Genomic DNA, 26,126 nt, shown 5'->3' with positions numbered 1-26,126 from the left:
TCTTCATTTCTTTTTAAACCCTATCAGATCCGATAGAGTAATCTAATCTAACCTATCCTCTCTCTGTTTCCGAAAGCCTCTCTGTTTCTTGTTCCCGAGAAGAGTCTCCCTGTTTTCTTCTCTGTTGTCATTCCAAGAGCGCGGTTCTGGGCTGTTCGACCGTCACTTCATCTGCGAGTGTACGCTTGGAGTGATCCAGTTGTTGTATCCTGGAGGATAGGCCGCCATTACCTGCTACACCGAGATTCAATCTCCGAGGGGCGCGATCTATTCTTAAGGACAGTGAAATCACGCCTCAACTGATAAGTTCTTCCTTCTTTCATCTATTATTTTTCTTACACAACAACAGTCAATCCTGATGTGCTCTGACCTCCAGCTGCAATCAATCTGCCATGCTGGTTCCTAATAACAAAGCCCACTCCTCCGAAAGCTCTATCCATTGCCATACCACCATCAAAATTCATCTTAAGATAACTAGGAGGTGGAAAAGAGAAGCATACTTAGGCGCTGCAACAGCATAAAGCATGCGTGCCTTTTGGTTGGACATGGAAGAGTAAAAGACACTCGACATAAGCATATACATGCTTACACGTGGACATACAACTGACGCATAAAAAAGAACAGCAATATCTACATATTAAAGAAAGAAATAAGAATTCGAACATCATATCCCAGCATCATACGGAAATGAGGTGGAATCCAACCACTCGTTGCCGTAGATGAACTCCGACACAGTGAAGTTAGAGGCATCATCGTAATCCATAATGTGGTATCCCGGCCACGAGACTCGACCATCGGTCCCGGATCCGGGTCCACTATTCATATACTCGCCGAAGTATAAGGTATCCAGCCCCTGGTCTCCCGACCACTCCAACCACCCTGCCGGATCCACCAGCTTATCAAGGTACGACTTGATGTACACTGTCCTGGAATAGAGCCTCCAAGGCCTCCCCAGGTAGGTCTTGGTGCTTACGTTGCTTGATGTTAGTTCGCCAGATGCCAGGACCGAGCAATTCTGAATAGCGATGCCGGTATCCTCGTTAGGATCATCTCTGGATTGGGCCGCGACAACATTGGACTGGCCACGTAAAGGATTCTTAGCCACAAGTTTGCATCCCTGGAAGAGCACTGCAGCATTACCGAAGAGGAAATCCACCGTGCCGTGGATATCACATTCCCGGTAGAACTGCCGGAAGGAGTGGACGTATAGCGTATCCTGGTAGCCATCAATGACGCAACGGTAGAGGGCAACCATGTCGGCGTTTACTCGGAGGGCCACGGCTTGGCTCTTTGCTGCTCCGGCAATGTTTTGGAAGGTAATGTCACGAGCCAAGAAACCTTGTCCAAATACACCTGCAGTATTTGCAAGTTAATATCATCAGTTAAAAGAGAAAAGTATTATTTCTTGTATCATTTTCTTTTTCTTGACTTGGCTGGCTGTATCCACGTAAGAGCTATATGAAATGCCGATTTTACTTTAAAAAAAAAAGTACATGGTTCTATGACGTAACTAGATCTCACTTAATGTTCATATGCGTATATAAACTACTCTCCCATAAAACATATTCATATATAAGCTAGCCTGATTAGCAAGATTATTTTTATCCATGGATTGAATGATCCATTGTCCCTTTAATCATGCCGGATGGCCAAGATTTACAAATAAAAAGCTATCCCAAAGACGATTCACATTTCTAAATTAACTAATATATATACATAAAACACGCACTCCTAGCTGTCATACATTCAACATATATACTTTAAGGTGATTTCATACGATTAGATAAACTAAAATAAAATCACAAAAAAAAGTACAAGAACTAGTAAAAACCCAAATAAGAAAGATATTATCCCCTTCCGTAGTAGAAACCCTAAGACTACATCAGCACATGTAGTTGCATGTATTTATTGTTACATACAATGCATGCGGCAAATATACTAAATAATAAGGGTTTTTTTATGAATATCTTTTTAAAAATTCAAATTTACGTGAATACCTTCTTAAAATTTATATTTATTTCTGCACCCTTATAAATACTATTTTTACGCAAATACTCCTAGTATTACGGTTCTTCTAACAACATTAATAAAAACTATATTTATTTTAATTAAAAATAAAATAGAATTTTAAAATCACTTTGAGTAGATGTTGCACCGCCTCATCTTCTTCCAAGATCTCACTAATGAGATTACAAGAATGACTGTAGAACAACTATTTATAGGCAATCCTACAAGTGAGAAGGATGAGTAAATCTCAAGCTACGTGCATGCATGAGGAGTAGGAGCTCGGCTTCTTTACATGAAGAAGATTCGTGTAATAGAAGGTGCATTATTGCTAGTCCCCTCCACTACCCGTTGTCTCCCTTTGAGTTGTCGACTTACTTATAGTTTTTGAGGGGATTGAGAGCTTGCTTTATGGAGATCTTGGACCATGTTAGAGGCTACATTATTGCAGTCCCATGCAATAGAAGCTAGGTAGCCATGCAACGGTGTGACGTGGTCCAGTAAAATGATGAGTATTAATTAGTTGTTAGAGCCATGCATGCTGTTATATGGTGCCAAATGCCAATGGGTATGGGTGCATGTACATGCCAAGTGCGCGTACGCTAGGCAAAATTGATGTGATTGGAAGAGGTGAGAGGTGTGCATCTCGATCAGTGGCAGTTCAGATACAGTGCAATCACTCAAGCACTTCATCTTTAGACTTTGTTCTAGTTTCATCCAAAAAAAAAAAAAAAATTGTTGATTCTCGTGATATGCTTGTGACAGTTTAGGACTTCATACAAAAAAAATACTAGCCGAAAGATATTATTTTAAGTTTTTTGGTCCTATATGAGTATCCAAAATCTTCACAATAAATAACCGATATAGAATTCAATACACATCTGCATTAGATCCCCATAATGCTATATTCACTATGTTAGTTCAAGATAACTAGCACTATGTTATACATTTAGACATTAATAGAAGACAACCTCCATAAATAGCCCATGAAATAATTATTGTGATTGAAATTGTTTGCAATGTTGGTTCAGATTGTAGCTCATTAATTTTATTATCCACGTGGATCTAATTTAAGAAGTGAGAATCCTCTACCACATGAAGCATAGAAAAATTAAATCTTTCCGGCCAGGAGCTTAAATGATGTGCATGTTTAGACCAAATTCACATGTTCACAATTTTAAAATAGAATTTAAAAAATCATATTTATTTTGTTCTTCATATCGATCGTTTTATAATTGTTTCATTTTGCATAACTACTCATCAAAAATATTTTACTTATTTTAATTTAAAATTATTAATTTTTTAATGATGTTAGATAGTGTAGCTACTATGCAAAAATAAAAATTAATATATATATATATAATATTTATATAAAATTTAATATTTAGAAAAATATATATATAAAAAATAAATAATAAAGATGCAAATTGTTGTGGGGCAACCAGATTTCTCCGCTTCTGGAAATTATTTATCAAATTCGCCAGCGTGGAGGACCAGGCACGTGTTCATTGTCCAAGAATGGCTCGAGTTACGACTCGTGACGTTTTGTCGGTCACGAGAACGTGTTACGGAATTTCATGGACAAAAAATTTAGAAAAATAAAATAAAAAATGAGAAAGATCACTCACCGACGGTGGCTGATCGAAAGGTGGTCCAGCCGTCACCAACGCTCCGGCTTCCTCTGATCACGGTCCCGTCGCTCCCATCCCCAATCAGCAGAATGTTGTGCTTCTCACTTGGGATCTCCACGTTCTCCTCGTACGTCCCCGCCCGCACCATCACGATTGTGCGGACCGCGCTGTTGTTCGGCGCGAACGCGATCGCTTCTCCGACCGTCGTGAAGTTCCCTGTCCCGTCCGCCGCCACCGTCACCACCGACGACGGGCCGTACTCCCCGTCGTCGTCGCTCTGGAGTAGCCTCCGGTCCCTCCGCGGGACCCATACCGGGAATCCATCGCTGCCGGCGGTGGAGGAGAGCAACCGTCTCCGCCGGGCCCCCGGCCGCCGGGGACCCAAGCGGGCGACGAGGTCGAGGGAGTTGCTTACGTGCTCGTAGGCTGTGGTCCAGGACTCCACCAGCGAGGGCTTGAGCGAGCCCCGGGCACCGGTAAGGCCCTCGAGGCAGGTGGCCTTGTTGGTGAGGGCGGCGCTGAGGTAGGCCCGGACGTCGGCGAGGTTGCAGATACTGTCGTCGGTGGAGCTGGCGAGCTCGGCGAGGGATTTCTTAAGGGAGGAGAGGGTGATCTGGTGGAGGTCTCGGCAGTCCTGTAGGGAGCTTTTTTGGGACTCGACGAGGTTGGGGCCGGGGGCGATGCAGGAGAGGAGGGAGGAGAGCTTGGTGGCGTAGGAGATGGCGGCCTGAAGGGAGCAGAGGGCGGAGGTAAGGATGGAGGGGTTGGTGGAGCCGCCGATGGAGATGGTGAACTTCTGGGATTCTAAACAGGAGGCGGGGTAGGGAGTGAAGTGGCAGATGGATTGCACGTTGTTAGGGTTTAGATGAGTGGAGGAGGAGGAGGTGGTGGGAGTGAGGAGGAGGGACAAGAATAGGAGAAAAGAAGTTAGAAGATATGGAAGGAGAGGAAGGGAGGGAGAAGCCATGAAGAGTGAAGTAAGGGTGGAGATGAGAAGAGAGGTTGGACGTGGATTATGGGTTTAAGCTGTAAGGTCATAAGATTAAGATGAGAGTGCCGGGATTTTCCTAATAATTTTTCGTGAGGGAGGGTCAATGGGTAATCACAGCGCCGACACAGCTTTGGTATTGGGGTTCTATCCTCGATGTGATGCGAAAACCCGTAAATCGAACAGGCTTATGGTCATCTGACTCCATACTTGTGAAAATCGGCCTAAATTAAGCTCATATTGGACTGAAGTCGGCAAGCCCCGCCAACTTCTACCTAACAATTTGAGCAAGGCCGGTGGAGAGGCAATAGGAACATGAGATCATGATCCACCGCTCGAGCGTCCGCTTTCTACTGGGGGATAAGGATGCCAACCTCCTTTTTCTTATGGTGGAATTGATCTCGGTATGAAATTATAGAGCTCGTATCTTGGTTAATTTTCTATTAAATATTTAAATCAGATTATTAGATTTTTTTTAAAAAAATAAAAAAATCAAGTTTATAGGTTGATCATGAATTTTGTATCACCATTGGTGAAATACTGGTAGACTTTTATGAGAGGCCTAAATAAGTATAATCTAAAAAAAAAGATTCAAAATGGTCGAACATGCTCATGAGTAAGTTAATATGGAATCTTTTAATTCATCGAAGCATAGAATTAATATTCTTAAAAGAGAGATCAATATCAAATTGTCGAGGGAATCTAGAGTTGGCTTAGCTCAAATTAGATCTAGAATACGATTACTTGATTATATAAAGGTACAAATATAGTAATTATCTCGACAGTTAATTATGATCTAATGTATTTGGGAAGTAAGGATAAAATCTCTGCTTGGAATTTATTAAAAAAAATGGTCTGGGATCATTGAGAAATTTTGGAAAATGTTGATCAGAGTTGCGCTGTGAAAATGTGGTGGACTAAATCATCTAAATCTGGTCAAAAACATTGATTGTGATTTGAAATGTATCATGATGGAAGACTTGATTTCTCAATAAAGAAAAATTTATCAATAAGGGAAGCTATATTATTATCTCTGATTGATTCTTCTATTGTTGGCTGTGCTAGGAAAAATTTGAGCATATTATGACTAGGATTAGTTGATTAGCCAAATTTAGTCTAGTTTGTTAATTTCAAATTCTAAGTTTCATTACATATGGGCTACTTTATTAGAAAACTTATTATGATCTCCATTTCAATATAGGAATCATGATATCAATACTTTGTCTTCTCAGAGTTGCTCTTATAATTTGATGCCAATCATTTTCATAATTATGATAGACTATTGTTGTCTAAAGCCCATCACTATATATTCTTTTATATATCACCTTCACAGCCATCTAATGATTTGACTAATTAGGGTTGGTCCTTATCTTGTTGGATCGGCACCCAACCATAATATTTGTATTAAATCTTCATTTTAAGCTCTACTCTAATACAATTAGTTATAATCGTTCTTGTTGTGAGGAGTTAGCATTCAATCCGATCTGGAGTTGACCTACATTGTAGATAATGACTTCAATCTCAGACTCCTAGTTAGTCACTTATCTAGTGCTAATCTTGTTAGCCTATATCTTGATTTTAAATGCGATAGAAAGCTTTTCTAGTTATCATACTCAAGGGAAAAACACTAGAGTTAGTACAGAGGTGTTGGGTTGCATAGCTTATTTGGAAAAAGTTCAACCTTTGACACAGAGATGTATACGAGTGTGGCAATTGACCTAACGGGTCAGACTGCTTGCTAACACTGGAGGGTATCGCATGTGTTCAATTTAACAGAGTGTCAAGCAAAGGTATGGAGTTGCATGATTGATGCACATTTATATGTGTGTTTGAGTAAAGGATCGAGGATGGTTAGCCTTGGTGTGTGGTATGCTAAGGCTCCACATGGGTGTTTGGATTATGAAAACACCTATTCCATATCTGTCAGGTTCGGAGCGGGCTTTTATAGTATCCATATCCGTCAAAAAAAATGTGGATATTAATATATAACCATCCGATCCGTATCAGAAGATACAATTTCATTTATAGCCCTATTTAATTTTGTATAACACTGATAAACTTAAAAAAAAAGACAAATAACTATATTGGCATGTTATTAACTTAATTTATTATCCACTTAATAATATTGTTGATTCTGTAGTCACAAAGTTTAATTATCCGATTTATAATTATATTTGTATCTATACTTTTATATCCGATTTATATCTGTAACCGTATAAAACAAATATGGATGTAAATTTTTACATTTAACTAACATCTATATTTGTATTTATCAAACAAAATAAATATAGATATAGATATGTCAGTAGCCAATCTTTATTCGATCTAATTTCAGCTCTACTTGAGTCTCAAATTCATCAAATTTCATTTAAGGGATCCAAAAAATTTATCCATTGGGATTTATGGGTCTGGATTTCTCTCTAACTGCCAACTTCATAAATATTTATAGGAAATTATAATCTTGATTAACATGATGAAAAATTGTATAAAGATGAATTCTTGTAATTATTACAATACACACTGGGATACGACGTTTTAATTCACCACCTGATGAAATAAATAATAATACCTTTTGTGGTGGTGGTGGCAGCGATGAAAACAAAAGAAGGGGCGGTATAGAGTTATTAGATTAGATAGTAACAGAGGAAACGTGGAAAGCCATCTGCTGTCCCTACCCGCCCCCTCGATAAAAACCCTCCCTTCTGTTCTTCCCGCCACTTCTCTTACACCTCGTTCTTGCGCGCTCTCTCTGTCTCTCCGGCTGCTCCTCCGCAGGGCCTTCTTTCCTCTCTCCCCTTTCTCCGAAGATGCTGTGGGTCGACAAGTACCGGCCAAGAACCCTAGACAAGGTCATTGTCCACGAGGAGATCGCCGGGAACATCAGGAAGCTGGTGAGTCCCTCGAACTCTTCTCCAAGATCGGATCTTGATCTAGGGTTTCTTTTGGATGTCTCGTGTGATTTCTTTTTTGAATCTTTTGATTAGGTCTCCGAGCAGGACTGCCCCCATCTTCTCTTTTACGGGCCGCCAGGTTCGGGCAAGAAAACCCTAATCATGGCCTTGCTCAAGCAAATGTTTGGCCCCGGATCTGAGAAGGTCTTCCTTTCAATCTCTCTGTGATTCTTCTTCTGCCTCTTCTCTTCTATTTGGATACTTAATATTTGTTCTTAATTGATGTGCCTTTTATATCTCGATGGCAGGTGAAGTTGGAGAACAAGATGTGGAAGATCAATGTGAGTTTCTTGGGAATTAGCAATAGTCCATGCTGCTGCACTGCGTGATTTCTTTCTTATTTTTTTTCAAAAGAAAACATTTCTTGGAGAATTTTTTCTTTGAATAATAATTGTCAGAAACTTGTCAGCTTTACCGATTTTCAAGCTTCAGAGGTCCGGATCTGGATATGCAGTCACGAAAAGTCTCTTTTTCTTTTTCTTTGAAAATTGTGGTCGCTTTTATTTGTAATTCTGACCACTTGCGAGGTCAATGATAACCTAGTTTCTCAATATGAGCTTTATAGAGACTTTGACATTTGCTTAAATTCTCAATTCATTGTAAATCTGCGTTATTAATTGGCAAGAAGGAATGTGGAGTTGGAGTGCTTCACCTTCCATTCGTATGTTGAATGAGCTAGAAAATTTGTTGATTATTGTGGCTGCGACTGAAGTTAAATTTTTCTTGCAGGCTGGAACTCGGACAATTGAACTTGAATTGACGATGTTATCGAGCACCCATCACGTGGAGCTGAACCCCAGTGATGCAGGCTTTCAAGATAGGTACATTGTTCAGGAGATTATTAAGGAAATGGCTAGAAACAGACCTATAGATACTAAAGGCAAAAAGGGATACAAAGGTAATTGTTCTTTCATGATGGTTAGTTACATGGATCACTTATTGCTCTTACCATCTCATAGATGGGAGGCTTTGCAATAATTCCCTTGTAGATGTCGAATTTTTTCTTGCAAGCTATGTGTAGTGTGTATATATGATCCTGAATATTCCATTTTTAACTGCGTGAAAACTTAAAGCCAAAAGCTATGTTAATGGAGTAAGCTATTGGTACATGAACATTGGCATGTTCTGGGAATAATAACAATGTAATCCACTCATGGATAGTGCAATTATTTGGCTGCCTATGGTTCTGGAATTACAAAGGCAGATGTAGGCAAAGTTCATTCAATCTAAACTTGCCTCCAGTCAGCTTGATATTTTTTCTCTATGCCTTCTGGTCCCGGACACAAGCTTCATGGGCTCGGTGTTAATGAGCGCACCTGAAACCAACCTATGTGCTGGAAATTTTTCTATACATATTGGGAGCAGAGTCTCCTTAAAGAAAAGTAGATTCTAGAGCACAGTTCCATGATGAGTTCATAATGGGCACAATACCCTCATTTATGATGAGAAAGCAATAACCAAGTTTATTGTGGTGGTTGCTGTTATCTGAACCTGAAATGACTTCTTCTCTTTCATCCATGTGTGCATGAGTTAGTGCACCATCTCCTTGACCTCAAATGCTGACTTGAGGAGGTTCTCAGTAACAATTTCTTGCAATTCATGATGCGATTCTCTGTGATACCTCTCCATATGTAGTCCTTTCTTAGACATATGTAAAAGTTAGTGGTGGGACCATACAAGATCACTTTTCCCATCTAAAGGATTGTGAAGTTTAGAGAATAGCCTTTGCCATTGAATCTGTGAAAGTGATTCTTATGAGGCTAACTTTAAGCATGTTCAATTTAGTAGCAGTAAATATGTAAAATCTTCTGCCAATGAACATGTAATTTGGAGGCCGTTATATTAGGAACTAGCCTATCTTAAGACTACCTAAACCTTTTGATTTCTTGTGGCTGAAGGGGGCTTTTTGGGTTTTTTTCTTTTATTAATGAATTTGGTTCCTTCTGTAGAAAAAGCCTTGGAGTCTCCTAAAATGGTTTTTCATTATATATATAGTCAAAAATCAAAACAGTTAAGTGCAAAGTCTTTAATATCAATACAAGACATCCTACTAGTAGGAATGGAAATAAAAGTGAAGACTTCTGTTGTGGCATTGTTAACCATTGAAAATAGGAGTTTTAACATTGCTAAGGTTGATATCAAGTTTGCTATTGGTATAAACTGTCAGCTTGATTTTTGGGATGGAAATCACTCGTTAATCTACTAGCCAAACCTTTAAGGCGATGACCAAAATTTTGTCTTCTTTATCCACCAGTCAAAATTTGTGCATTTCATAACATTGATGAGCAAAATTTGTGAACTATGCTGAATGCGTCACAGTTTCATACTAGTGGTGAACACAGTGTTCTTTAAAATCGCCATACTGGATCATCCAAAAAAACTAAAATAACTGGCCTTTAGAGCATATTCTAATATTTCTCCGACCCCGCTGAACTGGAACCTACTCCCGCTATTGAAGTGACCAGCCATCTTTTGGCAAGCCCCAAGAAACCCTTTCAAGGAAATCCTGGAAAATTGCATGGGCTACCTGTCACCGATAGTTGTGACATTTATCCATGCAAGAATAAAACCCTAAACCAATTCTTTGGCTGTTCTTTGACTATTTTGGTTGATTTTAATTCATCCAATTTGAGTTTGAGACTTTCCCTACGTGGACCTGACCAGATGTTACTCAAACGTGGTCAAGACCGAGAGTATATTGCTTTAGATCATGTTAGGTCAAAATGCTTGAGACTTCTACTAGGTCCATGTTGGTTTGGCTGCTAGGACATCTCAACTTGGAATGGAGAAAGAAAAAGATAAATAGAATCATTGGCCTCAGAAATTTGTGCTTCAGCAATATTGGTCTTGTAGGAGTTATTGTTATTAAGAAATTTCCTATCACTAATTTAGCCAAGGACTTTTGACTGCTATTCCCAACAGACTGCACAACCCTTTTTTCTTTCTTGTTGCTGCTCACAGGAGGAACCTGGTCATATTCAAGGAATTAGAGATCTTACTGAATTTGACTTTCTTTCTTTTTTTACATGGTTCTTTTACATATGTCAATTATATTTTATGTTTTTATGCTTCCTCATTATCTTCTTAAACAAGTTGCATTTGGTCTAGTTGTATAATTTCCTTTGTTCTCTTCAATTGTTTCTGTGGTTACTTATTAAGAGAACAGAGATGTGCATATTTGTAGGACAAAATTTGTTCAGTAATAATGTGTTGCTAATAGAAGGTTACATGTAATGTAGTGCTTGTGTTGAATGAAGTTGACAAGCTCTCAAGAGAAGCTCAACATTCTCTCCGGCGAACAATGGAGAAATATAGTGCATCGTGCCGGTTAATCTTATGTTGCAACAGCTCTTCAAAAGTAACTGAGGCTGTTAGATCCCGCTGTCTGAATATACGGGTGAATGCACCTACTGAGGAACAGGTTGGTTCTTGCTAATATAGTTAGCATCTTGTTGTTAGTATGATACTGCTTGTCTGCGTGATATTGCAAGCATCTTTATATCCTCTCCAACAAGTTTCGTGTCAATGTTTGACATTGGAAGGTCTTCTCCTGATGGGGGACTAAAAGCAAAGCTAAATTACTACAGCGAATTTAAAGTGAAATGTATGAATACCCAGAGTTTTTGGATTGTACATATAGGAAATTGAGGCTCCATTTTAATCATTTGTTCCATACAGATCTAATTGCTTAAATTGATTTCGTTCATAGTTACAAGTTGCAGCAACAGCTGATCCAGGATTTGGAGAAATGGATCATTTATTAGTTCACTCTATTGAGACATTATATGCTTGATAGCTGTTGAACCTTGTGAGGTGCCTTAAGTTCTTGCACTTCATGGACTAGGATTCCAGTTTTTATATCTGAAAACTCTAACATAATGATCTGGAGTAAGTTTCATAATGAAGATGGTAAAGTATTTCATTTATTTAGCAAAGAAGAAATTACCAGACTATTTTAATTCTTTGTATATTTTATTTTCGTTTGATATTGCGGATTGTAAGCCAAACATATGACATCCACTTCTTTTCGTTACTGAAGACTTGCATTTGCAATCTATTTTAAAGCTTATCTGCAATATGTATTGTTGAACAGAATGCAGCTTTACAATTTTTGGACTTTGGTTCAGATTTCCAGGAAAAAAACAAGTCTTCTGTTCCTATTTTTGGGAGAATTAAACTTAGTTGTAGATCGTTAATTCATATTGCTAAATGGTAACACATCGTCTTGTTGTAAAATCTTGGCAGTACATGTTATTTGTAATATTAACTCATGTATGTGCAATGTATCTTACCAATTACTGAGGTATCTTCCATGAATAGTGTAAAACTGAATGGTTATGAAATCTAGCTCCGGGCCTTTTCCTATGTCCATTTTTCTTTATCAGTCAGGAGTAATGTCTCTGCTGATGTTATTCAGTAGGAAAATTGCAGTCTTAGTTTGCTGCTTCTTAGAGTTTGAACAAAAAGTCCTGTTGGAGACTACTTATAACACAAAACTTTCTTTCATACTAGGGTTAAATCTTCATTGAATGCTGCAATTAATCCAAATATATACTATTTCTGAGTTAAGAATGACATTTATTTTATCTTGCGACCGTGCTTGGTGAGTGCATTATCATCTGCTTGGTTTTTTAAGCATCAGAACAACTTGATATACTGTGTTTAAATCTATCCTCCCCTCCCCCCTGCAAAAAAAAAAAAAGGAGAAAATTTCATCCGTGAGATAATGTTTGGTGAACATTATGACAAAGAGAAACTGATAAGGATGAGAAAACATAGTGCTGCAGAAATCATAATATTGACTGGTTGTAGTTTGAGCATCATTACAGTTAGTGGGCTTTTTGCAAGTTTTCAGGTCTTCTTTGGTTAAATAGGTGAAATATTATATCTTTTTGTCATCTTTTATATTTATTTTGCTTCATGACTAATCTCAATAAGCATAATTTGCTTCATGATTAATCTCAATAAGCATAATTTGCTTCATGGTTAATCTCAATAAGCATAATTTAACTGTTAGCAAATCGGGCTGATCATAATATCTAGTGGGTCCACCCACTTTTGAGAAGGAGAGGATGGTGTATAGACACATAATCCCATCTCAAAGAAGAGAGTGGCATGGGTTGTAATCTCTTTGAGAATCTGAAAGGAGAGGAAGGGTGGAGAGGAGAAAAGAAGGGGAAAATAGAGAGAAGAGGAGAAAAGAGGGGAGCGGTTGTTGCAACCAGCTGTCCACTCCCTTTCCTTCTCAAACCAAGTGTGTTTAAGGCCTTCTTTTGTCTCATTTATTTTGACCTTAGACAGAGGAGGACCAATTGCCTACAAGATATATAGGTTTGAAGAAAGAGAAAAATGGTGCAGGAAATAGGTTTTCAGAACTTCGGAAGATATTCCCCTTCATCTCTTCTCTTATTTTATATTATTTTTCAGTCAATCATATTTGACTGGAGGCTGATCCAATGCCTTGCAGATGTGGTTTTGGTCCTCTCTTTTTTTTTCCTTTGGAATTGCAGGAACAAATTCTAAAATTAGGGATCAGCAATTAATTTTCAGATAGAGTTTTGTGGGAAGTCAGATTGACTTTACAAAAGCCATACCATGTCATTACTCTATCTAAAGCTGTCAAACTAGACTAGTTTGTTCTAGAAATGTCTATATGATTTTTTTTTTCTTTCCAGTCTTTTGGGTTTAAAGAAGGTAAAGCAATGCCAAAACTAGGTTAGAGGACTCTGACAAACATACTTTTCTTTTTAGACACCTCTGCTTTTTCGACATAAGCAATCTGCGATTGCAGTCTCCAAGATTCCAGCTTTTGCCTTTTGCATATGCAGTGAAAACTTCAATAGTATTTGTTCGTCTGTTTATGTGATGATATTCTTTCTAGTTTTGTCATGTGGAACTTTTGAATTCGCTTATTAAATGCTTCATAAATTCTGCAAAGATCTTACATCCTACTTTGTTTCAGATTATCAAAGTTTTGGAGTTTATTGGCAAGAAGGAGAACCTACAACTTCCACCTGGATTCACAGCTCGTATAGCAGCTCAGTCAAACCGTAGTTTGAGAAGGGCGATATTATCTTTGGAAACCTGTCGAGTGCAACAGTAAATTCATTATCACATCTTGGGTTAATTATTAGTAATTCCATGCATTTATTTTATATACATTTGACAAGATTTGCATCCTGAGTTTATATTACCCAGTTGCCTATATGGCATAAATTTGTTTTGGCTTTAGGTATCCATTCACAGCGAACCAAGCAGTGCCCCCCATGGACTGGGAACAATATATTTCTGAAATAGCTTCTGATATTATTATGGAACAGAGTCCTAAGAGGTCTGGCATTCTTTTACTTACATATTGGTCTATTTTAGTGAAAAACTTGAACAGGAAGAATTTGGGCTTTCCTGGTCTTTTCTAAATCTGAATATCTACAAATGATGATTTTTTTAGGATTTTTGTTTATGGATAAATCTTTTTTCATCAACAGGTTGCATGCTTTGTTTTTTAAACCAATCTTTCCCATCATCACAACTTAATTGTTTTGTTTTTAACAGTATACTATAGGAGAATGTGTATAGAATGAGGAAGTGTCAGCTGGTTGCTAGAATTAGTGTGGAGCGTCACATGCAAGGTTCGCTGTACCGGTCGGTACCAGTCGGTACCGAGCGTACCGTACCCGTACCGATGGGTACCGGTATCGGTACACCAATGTCGGTACGGTCGGTTACCGAGCGTACGTACCGTACCGACACTCGGTACACCCTATACTGGTGCGGCACCGGTACGGGGTTCGGTACCGGTACGGCGAACCTTGGTCACATGTAAAGTCATTGCTAATGCATTGTTGAAATTGTTCGAGATTCTAAATAGAGTTGGCTTAGGGTGAGGAAGTAAAAATCCAAGCAAGCCATCTTGGCCTATATAATGACTCGAGTTCAGGGTATTAACTACTGTCAACTCCATTAGCCTAGCGACCTTTAGGTGGCCTGAGAATTTCACAAGTAACATGCCATATGAGATAGAGAAGAATTAGGAATTTATATTAGGATGACAAGCAGCAAGGAGCACATCCTAGAGGTGGAAAGAGCGTCTTGCTCAAGAAAGGTTATTTATGAGAAGAGATCTTAATGTAAGGGATGGATTTTAAGCGACAACATGGTCTAAAACCTTTCAAAGGCACTTCAGGACCTAATAGACAACCATGACCATAACCATCAAGGCTTATCACGAGTGTTTGGAGTCAGCTTTATGAATTCTCATTCACCGTGAATGCCTATTTAGGGTTATATTTGGTGTTACTTCAGGCTTTCCTATTTCTCTTCCCACAACTTCCATCCATGTTAGCTTAGGTATTCACCTCCTACATCCTTTGATATAAATTAAAGTGCATCTTCTTATCGGAATAACCTCAGGTTTTGATTGTGCATGTCCATACCATCTTAATCAAGTCCTCATCATTTTGTCCTTAACTTGAGCAACTCCAACAAGTTCTCTAATATACTCATTTCTCAATCAACCCCATCTTGTTTTGCCACATTGTCAGTGTTAACATTCTCATTTCTGCTATACTAACTTTTTTTCCTCAACTCTCTTTATGCAACATTCTAATCCATACAAAATTGCCGGACTTACTGTTGTTCTGTGAAATAGACTGTTTCTAAAGTTTTGATACTCCACCATGTGTAATAACACATGCATTGACATTGATTGGCTTCATCAGTGCTGATAAAACTATAATCGGATGGGGCATCAAATTGAAGTTTGTGTTGCTGACATAGTGTGTGGTCTTTGGTCTTTTGACCATTTTAAACAGATACATTTATAGGGAGGGCAACATCAAGTGGGGAAGAGTGGATGGTCAAGACACTCACAATCAATGTAGCTAAGTTCCTGAAGCACCAAGGAGAGAGAAAACATGAAGGAAATTTCTGACTCTTCTTGGTATTGAAAAGGTGTTTTAAATGTCTGATAAAGATTCAGCGATGAGAAGATTGGTTTATTATACATTAGCCAACAAATTGGAGTCCTATAATTTAACAAGAGCTGGAATGATATTTGATAAGGAAAACGAGGAGATGAGAACATTTGAAATGTGTTCAAAGCTTTTCAGCATGCAATTTAGCTGCATGAATTTTCTACCTTGGCTGGTTTACAATTTTCTTCTTTTATTCTTCAAAGCAACCCTTGTAACTTGGAAGTTGGTGCGGTACACGATGGAAAGTTATCTTGTATGAGGCTAATTTTATACTTGATTATTATAAACTAGACTTCTTTCTTTCTCCTTTTTTTTTAATTGTCTATTTGTTCTATTGGTTTGCTACTCTATTTCATAGAACAATTGGTTAATCCTAAAAAAATATGCTTCCTTGAGTCGTGTGTGAGTGAATATACTTCAGGTCATGAAATAGTCACTTTCAATTAGGTCAGTGCCTTAGTATCTCCTAGACCTATTTTGATTATCTTTTGCATAAGTTTCTCAGTGAAAACTATGGATATGATAATTGATCACAGTACTGTAAAACTTTTATGCTGAATGTAGAGTCTAATTGTCCTTTTGACTATCATCTAGTACATGCTAACCTGAAGTCAAACTGTCAGGTTCATCATGAGTCCATGCGTTTAATATCCATTCATCCAGGGAATGTATATGTTGCTGACTTCTGCCTTTCCAGTGAATTTCCTTTTTTCTTTTGTTCTCGTTTATCTCTTCTGATCCTTTTGAACCTAATAAGAGTCAACTTTCACTGGAACTTTTCCAAATTACACATTTATCCTTGTCTCAGGTTCTGACTTTGATAATGTCTTAGCATACTCAGTGCCATGCTTTGTATGGTGGCGAAAAGGCACACGGTTCCAACATAGTCAATTGTCCATGATACATGAAATTTTACAAAAAATTCTGAATAGTTTTGGCATCTGACACAAAATTGTAATGTGAAGAACAAAGTAATTTTACTATACAATGATCATGACCTAAATTGAGTCTGAAAATACCCTGATAAAATGAAAGTGTATTCTACATTCGTTTTGCATTATGTGAGAATATTTCCTGTAAAGGTGGTGTATTTTTGTTTTTTTTTTCAGTTATCTCAGTCTGGTGAAAGTTTTTCGATTGCGTTCTACATTATACTGTTTCACATCGCTGTTGCAGTTGTATAAAATACATTGCTAAGTTTGCGCTTCTTTGTAGACTGCAGTTAGAGAACCTGCCTCTAAAATTTTCTCTTTCTTTATATGTTTCCAGATTATTTATGGTCCGTGGAAAATTATATGAGCTACTTGTTAATTGTATTCCTCCTGAAATCATTCTGAAGGTGAAAGAACAAGTTATAGATTTCTCTTTCTGAAAACTTTCCTATGCGATTTTTCTTACTTGTTTTGATTTTGCAGAAGTTACTGTCAGAATTACTGAAAAAGTTGGACTCTGAATTGAAACATGAAGTATGTCATTGGGCTGCATACTATGTGAGTATGTTGTAACAATGTAGACCTTGATCTTGTTGGTTGTGGTCAACAAACCATATTTGATCCATATCAAGCCAGCTTTGTGAAACCTTCTCTGCAAATTGTTGATCCATATCTCTCCATCAGGAGTAGCTGCTTTAGAACATTTCTCCCTGGTTCAGTTCAGTTCTTTGTAGGTTACTATTTGGATGTTCTGCCCTTTCTAAAATCCTGTTTTAATTACATTTAACCAAATATTTTCTCCAGCATATCTCCTGTGATGACAAAAATGCTTCCCTAGGGTATTGCATATTTTTGTCAGGCATCTGATTCACAAAGAATATCTTTTAGCCATTTTATCAGCAGGGACAGTGTAGGCTGTCACACATCATAGCTGCGATAACTAGTGCATATTCTCTAACCATTCCAAGTTGTCCTTGTAACTCTCCACGTCATCTCATGTTCAACTTGTTGCCGCATCTACATGTGCATAGTGCAAGATGTTGGTTTACAATTTTCCCGAAATATTTGCCCTTAAAGGCCGGGTTGAGAAGGAAGAGAGAAGGGTTCCTCATTTTAGAAGGCTATATCAGCGGGAGTTCTATTTGAAGACTTTGTTTCTAGACCTGCTTCGATTCAAATCAATTCTTCGAGCCTGCCACGGGCTTTCCAATTTTCTTAGTCTGATGGAACGAACCTTGACTGAAACTGAATTCTCAACCCTATCTTTTTGGCTTATTTATAGTCTGACCCGCTTTGTTTAGTTTCTAACTGGTGGTCATTACAAGGCTAGTTGCCATCGATCATTTAATGCTTCTATATATATATATATCTATTTGGATCTTTGACATTTAATAGATGCTTTTTTGCTGGTCAACCTCATTAATTTGTTCATTTTTGTAGTTAAAATTGTATGTAGGAATGTTCTTTTACCACTTTGATTCTAAACACCCAGTCCCCTTGCCTATATTAGTTGGGGATCAAGTCAGTATGCTACTAAGATGCCTATGTACTGTATGCTACTAAGACGCCTATGTACCAAGTACCAACACATCGTATCTCATGGCTTGTGATAATCTTCTTGCAAGGAATTAGGCACACCATCTTACTGAACCGTTCATTTATCATAAACGAGTAGTTGTGGCCCTGTCTTGCCCTTGTTAATCCTCCCAAGAAATCCAGCGGAACACTCTTCCAAGGACTGCTGGGAACTGGAAATGGTGTGCACAATTCCAGCTTGCTATTGGAGGACTCCAATATGTTGCATAATATGTAGCCCTTTACAAATTGGGCCATGTTTTGTTGCATCTTGGGCTACAACTCATCTCTTTATGTTAAGTGGTCTTCTCAATCTTGAAGTGTCCTGCAACTTTCGAAGTGTGAGCCTCTCGAATCCATGTACCCAATCAATACTTGATCACCATATTGAAAATTGTTGCATGTAAGACATCCATTTTATGTGCCAAGTTTGTTGCTACTTGGATTATGTGCGGAGGAACCGAAGTGGCTTATGGTCTGTGCACAGTAGTATCCTTGCCCAATAGATAACGATTGCCAATGCTTCACTGTCTGCCTTATCATATGTAAATTGAACTATGCACCATGAAACATCTTCAAGTGGTATGCTGCTAGTCTCCCATTCTGCATGAAAGACTGATCCCAATGCATACCCTGACGCATCATTCCCAATCTCGAAGGGTCCTTGTCTGATTTGGTAATGCTAGGATTGGTGCTTTATAGATTTTTTCCTTTAGAAGCTGGAAGGTCTCTTCATTCTTCTTAGACCACCCAAGCTTCTAATTGGCCTTTGTTAGGTCATGTAAGGCTGCTGCTATTTTGGAAATATTGGCATGCACCTATAAGGCTTTGCACCTTTGCCAGTGTTTTGAACCTAAGCCAATTTTTGATCACTTTAACATTTTCTGAATCAATCTTTAGCTCGCCTCTGCCAACCACAAAGCCTAAGAACACCAAGGATTGCTTTACGATCTCACTCTTCTTGAGGTTTGGCTTCAGTTTCAGCTGGTTTTCTATAACACCTCCGAAACCTTTGTGATGTGTTGGACGCGATCTTCTCATGTCTTGTTGCAGATTCAGATATCATCTAGGTACACTATCACAAAGTTTTCAATCAAGGGGTGCAGCACCTCGTTCATCAGCCTCATGAAAGTGACAGGGGTATTGCACAAGCTAAGCAACATGACTAACCACTCAAACAAGCGCTTCCTTATCTTGAAATTTGTTTTCTAAGTGTCCTTTTTGCAAACTCGAACTTAATAATAGCCGGATTCAAGTCCATTTTGGTAAAGTAGCGTGCTTATTTGAGTTGATCCAACAAATCATCAGCTTGGGGTAGAGGGTTTCGATTCTTAATGATGATCTTCTTCAGGGTACAATAGTCATGCACATCTGCCAACCATCATCTTTTGTTGGTACTAAAACCATAACATGCATGGTGGGTTGCTTTGTTCGATCATGCCTTGTTCTAGAATTCCACTGATCTACCTTCTAAATTATTTGTTCTCTACGACTCAGTTGCAATAAAGGCCCATGTTGGGTAAAGGCGCACCTCCAACCAGCTGGATCTCGTGCTTAATGGCTCTTCTAGGCGGCAGCCTCTTCACCTACTGAAATAAACATCAAAATTTTGGAAAAAGTTGACCGATCCCAACCTTCTGATTGGAATTCAAGGCCTATTTAGGGGACTCAGTGATATTGGTGTCTTTCAGCATTAGCAAAAAAAATTTCTTGAAAGCATTAACTAATATCTTCGCCTGTGCAGCAGTCAGAAGGTCATTTATGCCTTGTGTCTTAGTGGTGTTACCCATGAACTCCCTCCCATCTTTCATGAACCGATACTTTCTCTGTTGCTAATAGAAGACTGCATCTCAATCTTAGAGTTACAAGCTTCCAAGGATGACCTGACAGACATGCAAAGGAGCCACTTCGCATGCCACCTCGTCAATGTTCTTTTTGATGATAGCAAATTTGAAGGTACAGTGCTTGGTAATCTTCATCTTGACATTGTTCTAAATCCAATTGAAAGGATAGGAACGCAGTTGTGGGGTAGTCTGCAATCCCAGCCTTTGAACCAGACTTTCAGAGATGAGGTTCTTATAATTACCAAGATCCATGATAGCTCCGATGATGCTTTGCTTTACTTGGATCTTTAAATGGAAGAGTAGCCCTTGCTCCTTTGAGTCTGCTTCAGTTGCTGCCTTTATTTTTTCCAGCCACTATACTCTATTTCAAGTCTATGTGCTAGAGCTGAGGCAGCTCCTCAACTTCAATAACGTTGAAGTCTGCCTTCCTTTTCTTGGGATCCTCTATCTTCTTTTCTTTAGGCTGTAACTTGGGTTGAAGCTTTCAACAGTTCTCCTTCATATGTCCACTTATCTCTTATTAGTTGTGGTATCTTTTTTTTTTGAGTTGGAGTGACTTGCTTATTGCTTTGTTCCCCCTTTTGGTCCAATTTGCTGCCACTTCTGTCTTGGTTCTTTGTTTTGTGGCTCTTCCTACCTTCCCTCGGCATGTCCTTTTTGATTCCCATGGTCTTCATCTGAGCTTCACCTTTATCTTCTTTTGAAGAGTTTCAGCTCCTTTCTTATATTCTCATGGAGACTTGTAATGTATTTCATGAAATATGATTGTCAATGGAGATCCAGAGAGAGTGCTTGCTTATGGAACTTGGTGGTGGTCCTAGATAGATTGATCGTTACTTCCATCGAAAGTGTTGCACTTGACCCAAGCTTCTTGATGGATGATTGGATAGAGTTGCTTCTTAATTAGACTTCTAAAACTTCTTCTACGTAAGATCAGAAATATCATTGCTTCGCTTGTAAGAGTTCCATTAGGTAAGGGCATGGCTGGAAAGCTTTACACGGGCAAAGGCAATCTTGTGGACATCAATATATCGGTAGATAATGAAATAAGTCTCTAATTGGTCTAACTAGTTGTCTGCTTCACGACATTGATAGCTTTATCACATGCAAGAATCTCGAATCGAGCTTTGACCTTGAAAGTTTGATGAGGATGGTTATACTGTGTATCCTCTAGTTGACATTTTATCTTCATCTCTAGGTATTGGGGATAGCTTTACAATAAGATTTGCTTATGCCTAAGTTGAAGCCTTGAAGGCGCCTGCTGAGACACGAGCTCGGTGAGTCAGGAAGTCTTCTCTAGTTGAGTGAGGCATCCTTTCACATCATCATTTGCAGAGGTAGAGGAGTGGTCATTCTCGCTTTTTTCCTTTGATGTACTTCGAGCACCAACAATTGTTCTCTCATTTGGTTGTACCGCTCACAAGTTAAATTAGGCCCCTGCTGATTAGAGGATCGAAGCTCTAATACAAATCTGATATAATTAGAGTGAAAGAATTGATGAGTGATTAAGCTTTTAATATCTTTTTTTTTTTTTCATATTCACTTTTTTTTGTGGGTATGATACTTCATATTCATCTCATCACATTTAAGGAGAGGACACCAAAGTTTAGCCTAAAGGTTTTATCAGAAAGACCCATAACAAGCACTTTGCTCCATCATGTCATCACCCTGATCTAAATCCTTAACTGACCTAGCTATATTTCCTGAAGCCTTAAATTTCTCTTTCTCATTATCTTAGCAACTGGATGAAAGTGTCTTCTATTTTTGATGGCAGATTCAAGTGTATCCAAAATTGTGATCCCATTGTTATGCCTCATCAATAGCATTAATACTTTGGTCACTGTGTTCTTTTGTCCGTCATCAAGTCTTCCGTAACCTTATTATATGCTTTTTGCAGGAGCACAGGATGCGTCTTGGGCAGAAGGCCATATTCCACATAGAAGGTACCTTTGTTATCCTTTCTTGCAGGCATTCATCATAATTGTTATCAGCTGTATCTTTGTTCTGTTTTCCATTTTATAAGCTTTACAGACTTAACCGGATTGTTTTTTGATGCCACTTTAATAAAATGGCTGAAGGAGGTGGTCTTCATAGAGCATTGAGTTTATATCCTCATAAGCCTGTGCATTTTTCATAGGTTATCAAGTGCTAAATAGTGACATGAATGATGTGACAAGAGAATGCTCTTTCTTTGCAGCCATGAGATGTCAAGTACCCCAGTATAGGCAGAGAATACACGTTTTCTGAAGCTTGCAAAGTTTATAAACATAGAATACAAAATTACTTCTCCATATTATCATTTATTCTACTAGAGCTATGTCATTATGGAGTTGTGTTCATTTCTGGCAACCGCGCCTTACTTACCTGGTTGCAAGTGGGTGTGCAAGATAGTGGACCCATCAAAATTTAATGGAAACAATTAGTGATGCATTTTGAATCAAATTAAGACTATCTTAGTAAGCTAATATTAATGATTAAAGAAACGTAAAGATGGGTTGGAAGCATTAAGGTTGTGTTTAGTTTGTGATCGAAATCAGAATCAGAATAGATTGGATTGGGAATTGGAGGAATAGCTATATTCCTTGACGTGTTTAGTTCATAATTGGAATCAGAGTCGGTATGGCCACTTGGAGCATTTTTGGAAAATCAATTAAACAGAAAGGTATTTTTGGAAAATTGATTTTTAAAATAAAGTTGGTGGAATGTGATTTTGAATAGCTGGGATTGGGTTTTGGAGGATTAGGGCATTTCCATTCCGAGGAGGAATGGGAACGGGATTTGTTCAACCAAATGGCTGAAGTGGGAGTCACTCGTTCCCATTCCCATTCGAAAGCCCAACTCTCCCCAACCAAACATATCCTAAAAATGTGGTGTGAAAGTAGAATTGGATGCAAGATCCTAGGGCGGGTGCAAAAAAATGCACATCAAACGTTTTAGGTAGTTTGCAGTTGATCTGTTATCTTATATTAGCATTGTAGAGGAATTAATTTTCGGTCGAATCGACAAAGTTATACTTCTGTAGCAGAATTATTTGTTAAAGTTTACATGAGTCATATGAAAACCCTTCAGTTGCTCTTACATACATATGAATGTCCTATCTGCCACTTGCTTCCGTGTCTTAATTTCAAACTGTTCACATTCAGAGCTGCTAAGTTTGTCAGGAAGAATATTTCCTGTCATTGAGGTTCTTCAAAAAATCTGTTGATAGGGATTAGGAATTTTGTCTCCACTTAAATGGTTTACAAGGTCTTTTGCAGGACCTCAAGTGGTGTGGTCCTCTAGCCTGAAGCTACTATTTTACCACATTTTGGATTCGTTGGTTTAAAAAACATCACCTATAGTAGTTCATCTTAGCACAGATCTTGTACTAGCCTCTATGGTTAGTGTAGCCATATGTACTATTTGATCATTGGTGTAGATCAGTTGGTTCTGTATGCCAGTGCATTGTAGTTAATAAACAATTTTTAACATAGAAACACTTATGATCTTGAAATCATGGTAGCTGGAAACAAGAATACTAGTCGCCATGTACATAATCAGTTTATTTGCAAGCATTATTAGGTAAACATTTTATGCCGCTTTTGAGCAATCCTCTCAGGAACTAGAGATCCAATTGACAAACAGGATTATTAGTGATGAGCCTCCTATAATTGGTTGGAAATTGGCTTTAAGGTCTAAGGAACAGGATAGATAGGATGATAAGCCTTTTGGTTTATAAGAAATTGCTTGACTATATTCGGATGCTTGAAGCCCCTGACCAGTCACTGCAGATCTAATTTCTGGACGAACAAAGTTGATTTCATTTGTTTGTTTATAGATTATTTTAGAATCATTATGACATAGTTTATTGGATCATAGTGCTTTTTTTTTTTGCCCTTCCAAACTGACAGTTGTACATGCAAGCATTATACACCACGTCTTGATTTTCGGATTTAGATGATGCCAGTGCTGTCATGCTTTTGCTTCTGATGTGTGATGCCCTGGTTTTTATGCTACACCATGTGTATGTGAGTTTATTATATACTTTTAGACCCTTCTGTAACTCTTTATTGTTTCCATCTCTCCAACAATGTCTTCCACAGCATTTGTGGCTAAGTTCATGAGCATCTACAAGGGGTTCCTCATTGCAACATTTTCCTGAATGATCGCGAGCAGGAGTAACCCCACTAAAAGGTTCAGACCTTGATACCTTCATTGTGTTAAGATTTACCGATTTCCTGATGTCATAGTCATGGATTATCTCGGTTTTCATCCCTGTTTCTTTGTGATTGCAGTTTTTGACATTGGGAGGACTCTTCATGTTTGCATCGTCACCAAGCAGCTGATGTTTAGCTTGATCCCTTTGTTTATTTTCTTTATAATATGGTGGAAAAACCTGTGAATTGTATTAATCTAGCGGCCCCAAACCTTGTATTCCCAAAGATTAAAAAAGGGACCTTGTCTGCCATCCAACGAAGAAGAGTTAATGAAAATGTCTAAATTCTTTTCCAAGTGCTCAGCAGTATGCAGGCCCAGGGCTGCAAATATGATTAGTGTCGTCCCCACCCAGTTAGGTCCGGTTCATCCCCATGTTTTAGACCCATGGATCAGGTTTGGGTCCGATATGCGATCTATTTGAAAAATTGGGTTAGGTTGGCGTCAACGTCTTCCTACCCAATCAAATCCGTGGATGAACTAGACCTGGAGTGGCTCAAACACTGGATGACTCGGTCTGGGACCTACAGATCAATAATAAAAGCCATTCATTGTCATGATCTGAAGATATCCACTGTGCTCATGAATGGAAGATTCGCTATATAGGTATTTAATAGTAAAATTTTTGCATGTCTCTGTCCTGTGTTTGCACGTCAATATGTCGAACCATGTAAATGTTCTGTATTCTTGATATTTCTTTTTGTTTCGTAACTCTTACCGCATGTTGCAACAAATTCAAAGAGATTTCCATCAAAAAATACATACTCGGTTGTACCCAAAAAAAAAAAAATCAAACTTGGATGGATAGGTGGGCACCTTACGGCTATATAGTCCGGAAAAGTTACACGTGTGTACGTTCCTAGCGGAGTACAATAGAATTGATTAACACGAGCGACTATAGATTACAGACCTTACTGCCGTACCTACTGAGTTGATAGCATTTAATGACCTTCAGGATTTTCTGTGGTGGTTTGTACCCGTGTGAAAGCAGTGTGAGCAGTGTATCACAAAAAATACAACATTCAAGACTGCATATGGCCGTGAGGTCTCAGAGGCGGCATGGAGAGGGCGGCGAGTCTCCTTCATGTAGCGTGAGATTGGGAGGTACTTGCCCTTGGTATCGGCGAACACCAGATGGCTGATTGGTGATGGGCGGAGCATTGATGTGACTGCGGACCCATGGGTGGACACCGTCCCACTGAGGTGTTGGCCGACTATGATCGATGTTGAGGCGGTGGAGGGATTGCGGGTCTCCGATCTTCTTGCCCCAGGAGACTCAGCATGGGATGATGATAGGCTGCGACAGTTGTTCGGAGGACACCTAGCTGAGAGGATCCGGTCCCTTCCAGTGCCAGGTTGTGGGGGGGCTGATGTCAGGGTTTGGGGCACCTCTTGCCGGTCCAGTGTCAGACTGGGAGACCTTGCCAGAGTTATCCAGCAGGAGCATGAGTCGGGCCAGGATTACACTTGGATCTGGAGGTCCGGACTTCACCCAAGGGCGGCACTCTTCCTTTGGAAGGTGGCATGAGATCGCCTTCCGACGGGGGCAGTGCTGAGTAGGCGCGGTTGGGGGATCCCTGCAGAGTGCGGGACATGCAGTGTAGAGGAGTCGGTCGACCACGTGCTCTTTCAGTATTCGTGGGCGAGGTCGGCATGGTTGTGGGCTGGGTTCCCGCAGGGGGTTTGGCGTGGGAGGCCTCAGTTTTTACGGATGATGCAGCAGTGGCTGGCCCGGCCGCAGATATGTCAGGAGGCTATTCGAGCGACCTGCACAGCACATCAGATCTGGCTGGCGAGGAACGCCCGCACCCTTGGTGAGCGCAGGGTGTCACCGAGGTTCGTTGCAGAGCTCGCGCGAGTACAGGCATTGGAGTTCAGGGCCTCTTCAAATAGACCTCTGACAGCTCGGGACACCTGGGGTTCCTTCTCTGCTTCGGCAGCTCCTCAGCTGGTGTTCTTCACCTGGGAGCCCCCACCCCCGAGTTTCCTCAAGGTCAACTTTGACGGATCGGTCCTGGATGGAGGTTCGCGTGG

General features: G+C 39.3%; 2 protein-coding genes across 2 annotated transcripts; one reads left to right on the top strand and one right to left on the bottom strand.

Annotated features, from left to right (window-relative positions):
* Nucleotides 1–199: 199 nt before the first annotated feature.
* On the bottom strand, nucleotides 200–5,021 carry LOC103700281 (probable pectinesterase/pectinesterase inhibitor 12). Its single transcript, XM_039120926.1, has 2 exons — nucleotides 3,633–5,021; nucleotides 200–1,353 (listed from the first exon to the last, which is right to left on the bottom strand). Exons 1-2 carry the CDS (start codon nucleotides 4,600–4,602, stop codon nucleotides 665–667), a joined length of 1,659 nt encoding a protein of 552 aa, XP_038976854.1. The 5' UTR covers nucleotides 4,603–5,021; the 3' UTR covers nucleotides 200–664.
* A 2,247-nt stretch (nucleotides 5,022–7,268) lies between these two features.
* Nucleotides 7,269–24,649, top strand: LOC103723290 (replication factor C subunit 3). The gene is made up of 12 exons (XM_008814169.4): nucleotides 7,269–7,514; nucleotides 7,608–7,718; nucleotides 7,823–7,855; nucleotides 8,304–8,472; nucleotides 10,814–10,995; nucleotides 13,537–13,673; nucleotides 13,807–13,905; nucleotides 16,817–16,886; nucleotides 16,963–17,037; nucleotides 21,796–21,841; nucleotides 23,981–24,071; nucleotides 24,173–24,649. Exons 1-11 carry the CDS (start codon nucleotides 7,431–7,433, stop codon nucleotides 24,037–24,039), a joined length of 1,065 nt encoding a protein of 354 aa, XP_008812391.2. The 5' UTR covers nucleotides 7,269–7,430; the 3' UTR covers nucleotides 24,040–24,071; nucleotides 24,173–24,649.
* Nucleotides 24,650–26,126: the final 1,477 nt, after the last annotated feature.

Source organism: Phoenix dactylifera, unplaced genomic scaffold, assembly GCF_009389715.1.
Source record: "Phoenix dactylifera cultivar Barhee BC4 unplaced genomic scaffold, palm_55x_up_171113_PBpolish2nd_filt_p 000918F, whole genome shotgun sequence".
In the NCBI taxonomy this organism is placed as follows: domain Eukaryota; kingdom Viridiplantae; phylum Streptophyta; class Magnoliopsida; order Arecales; family Arecaceae; genus Phoenix; species Phoenix dactylifera.
Note: the sequence above shows the minus strand (reverse complement) of the source record. Positions and strands in the feature narration are given on the sequence as shown.

Excerpts from the sequence above, each read along its gene's own strand:
- LOC103700281 (XM_039120926.1), bottom strand. The coding sequence starts at position 4,602 with ATGGCTTCTCCCTCCCTTCCTCTCCTTCCATATCTTCTAACTTCTTTT. Across the intron at positions 1,354-3,632 it reads CTTTCGATCAGCCACCGTCG|GTGTATTTGGACAAGGTTTC; the intron begins GTGAGTGATCTT and ends CAAATACTGCAG.
- LOC103723290 (XM_008814169.4), top strand. The coding sequence starts at position 7,431 with ATGCTGTGGGTCGACAAGTACCGGCCAAGAACCCTAGACAAGGTCATT. Across the intron at positions 13,906-16,816 it reads ATGGAACAGAGTCCTAAGAG|ATTATTTATGGTCCGTGGAA; the intron begins GTCTGGCATTCT and ends ATATGTTTCCAG. Across the intron at positions 17,038-21,795 it reads GTCATTGGGCTGCATACTAT|GAGCACAGGATGCGTCTTGG; the intron begins GTGAGTATGTTG and ends TGCTTTTTGCAG.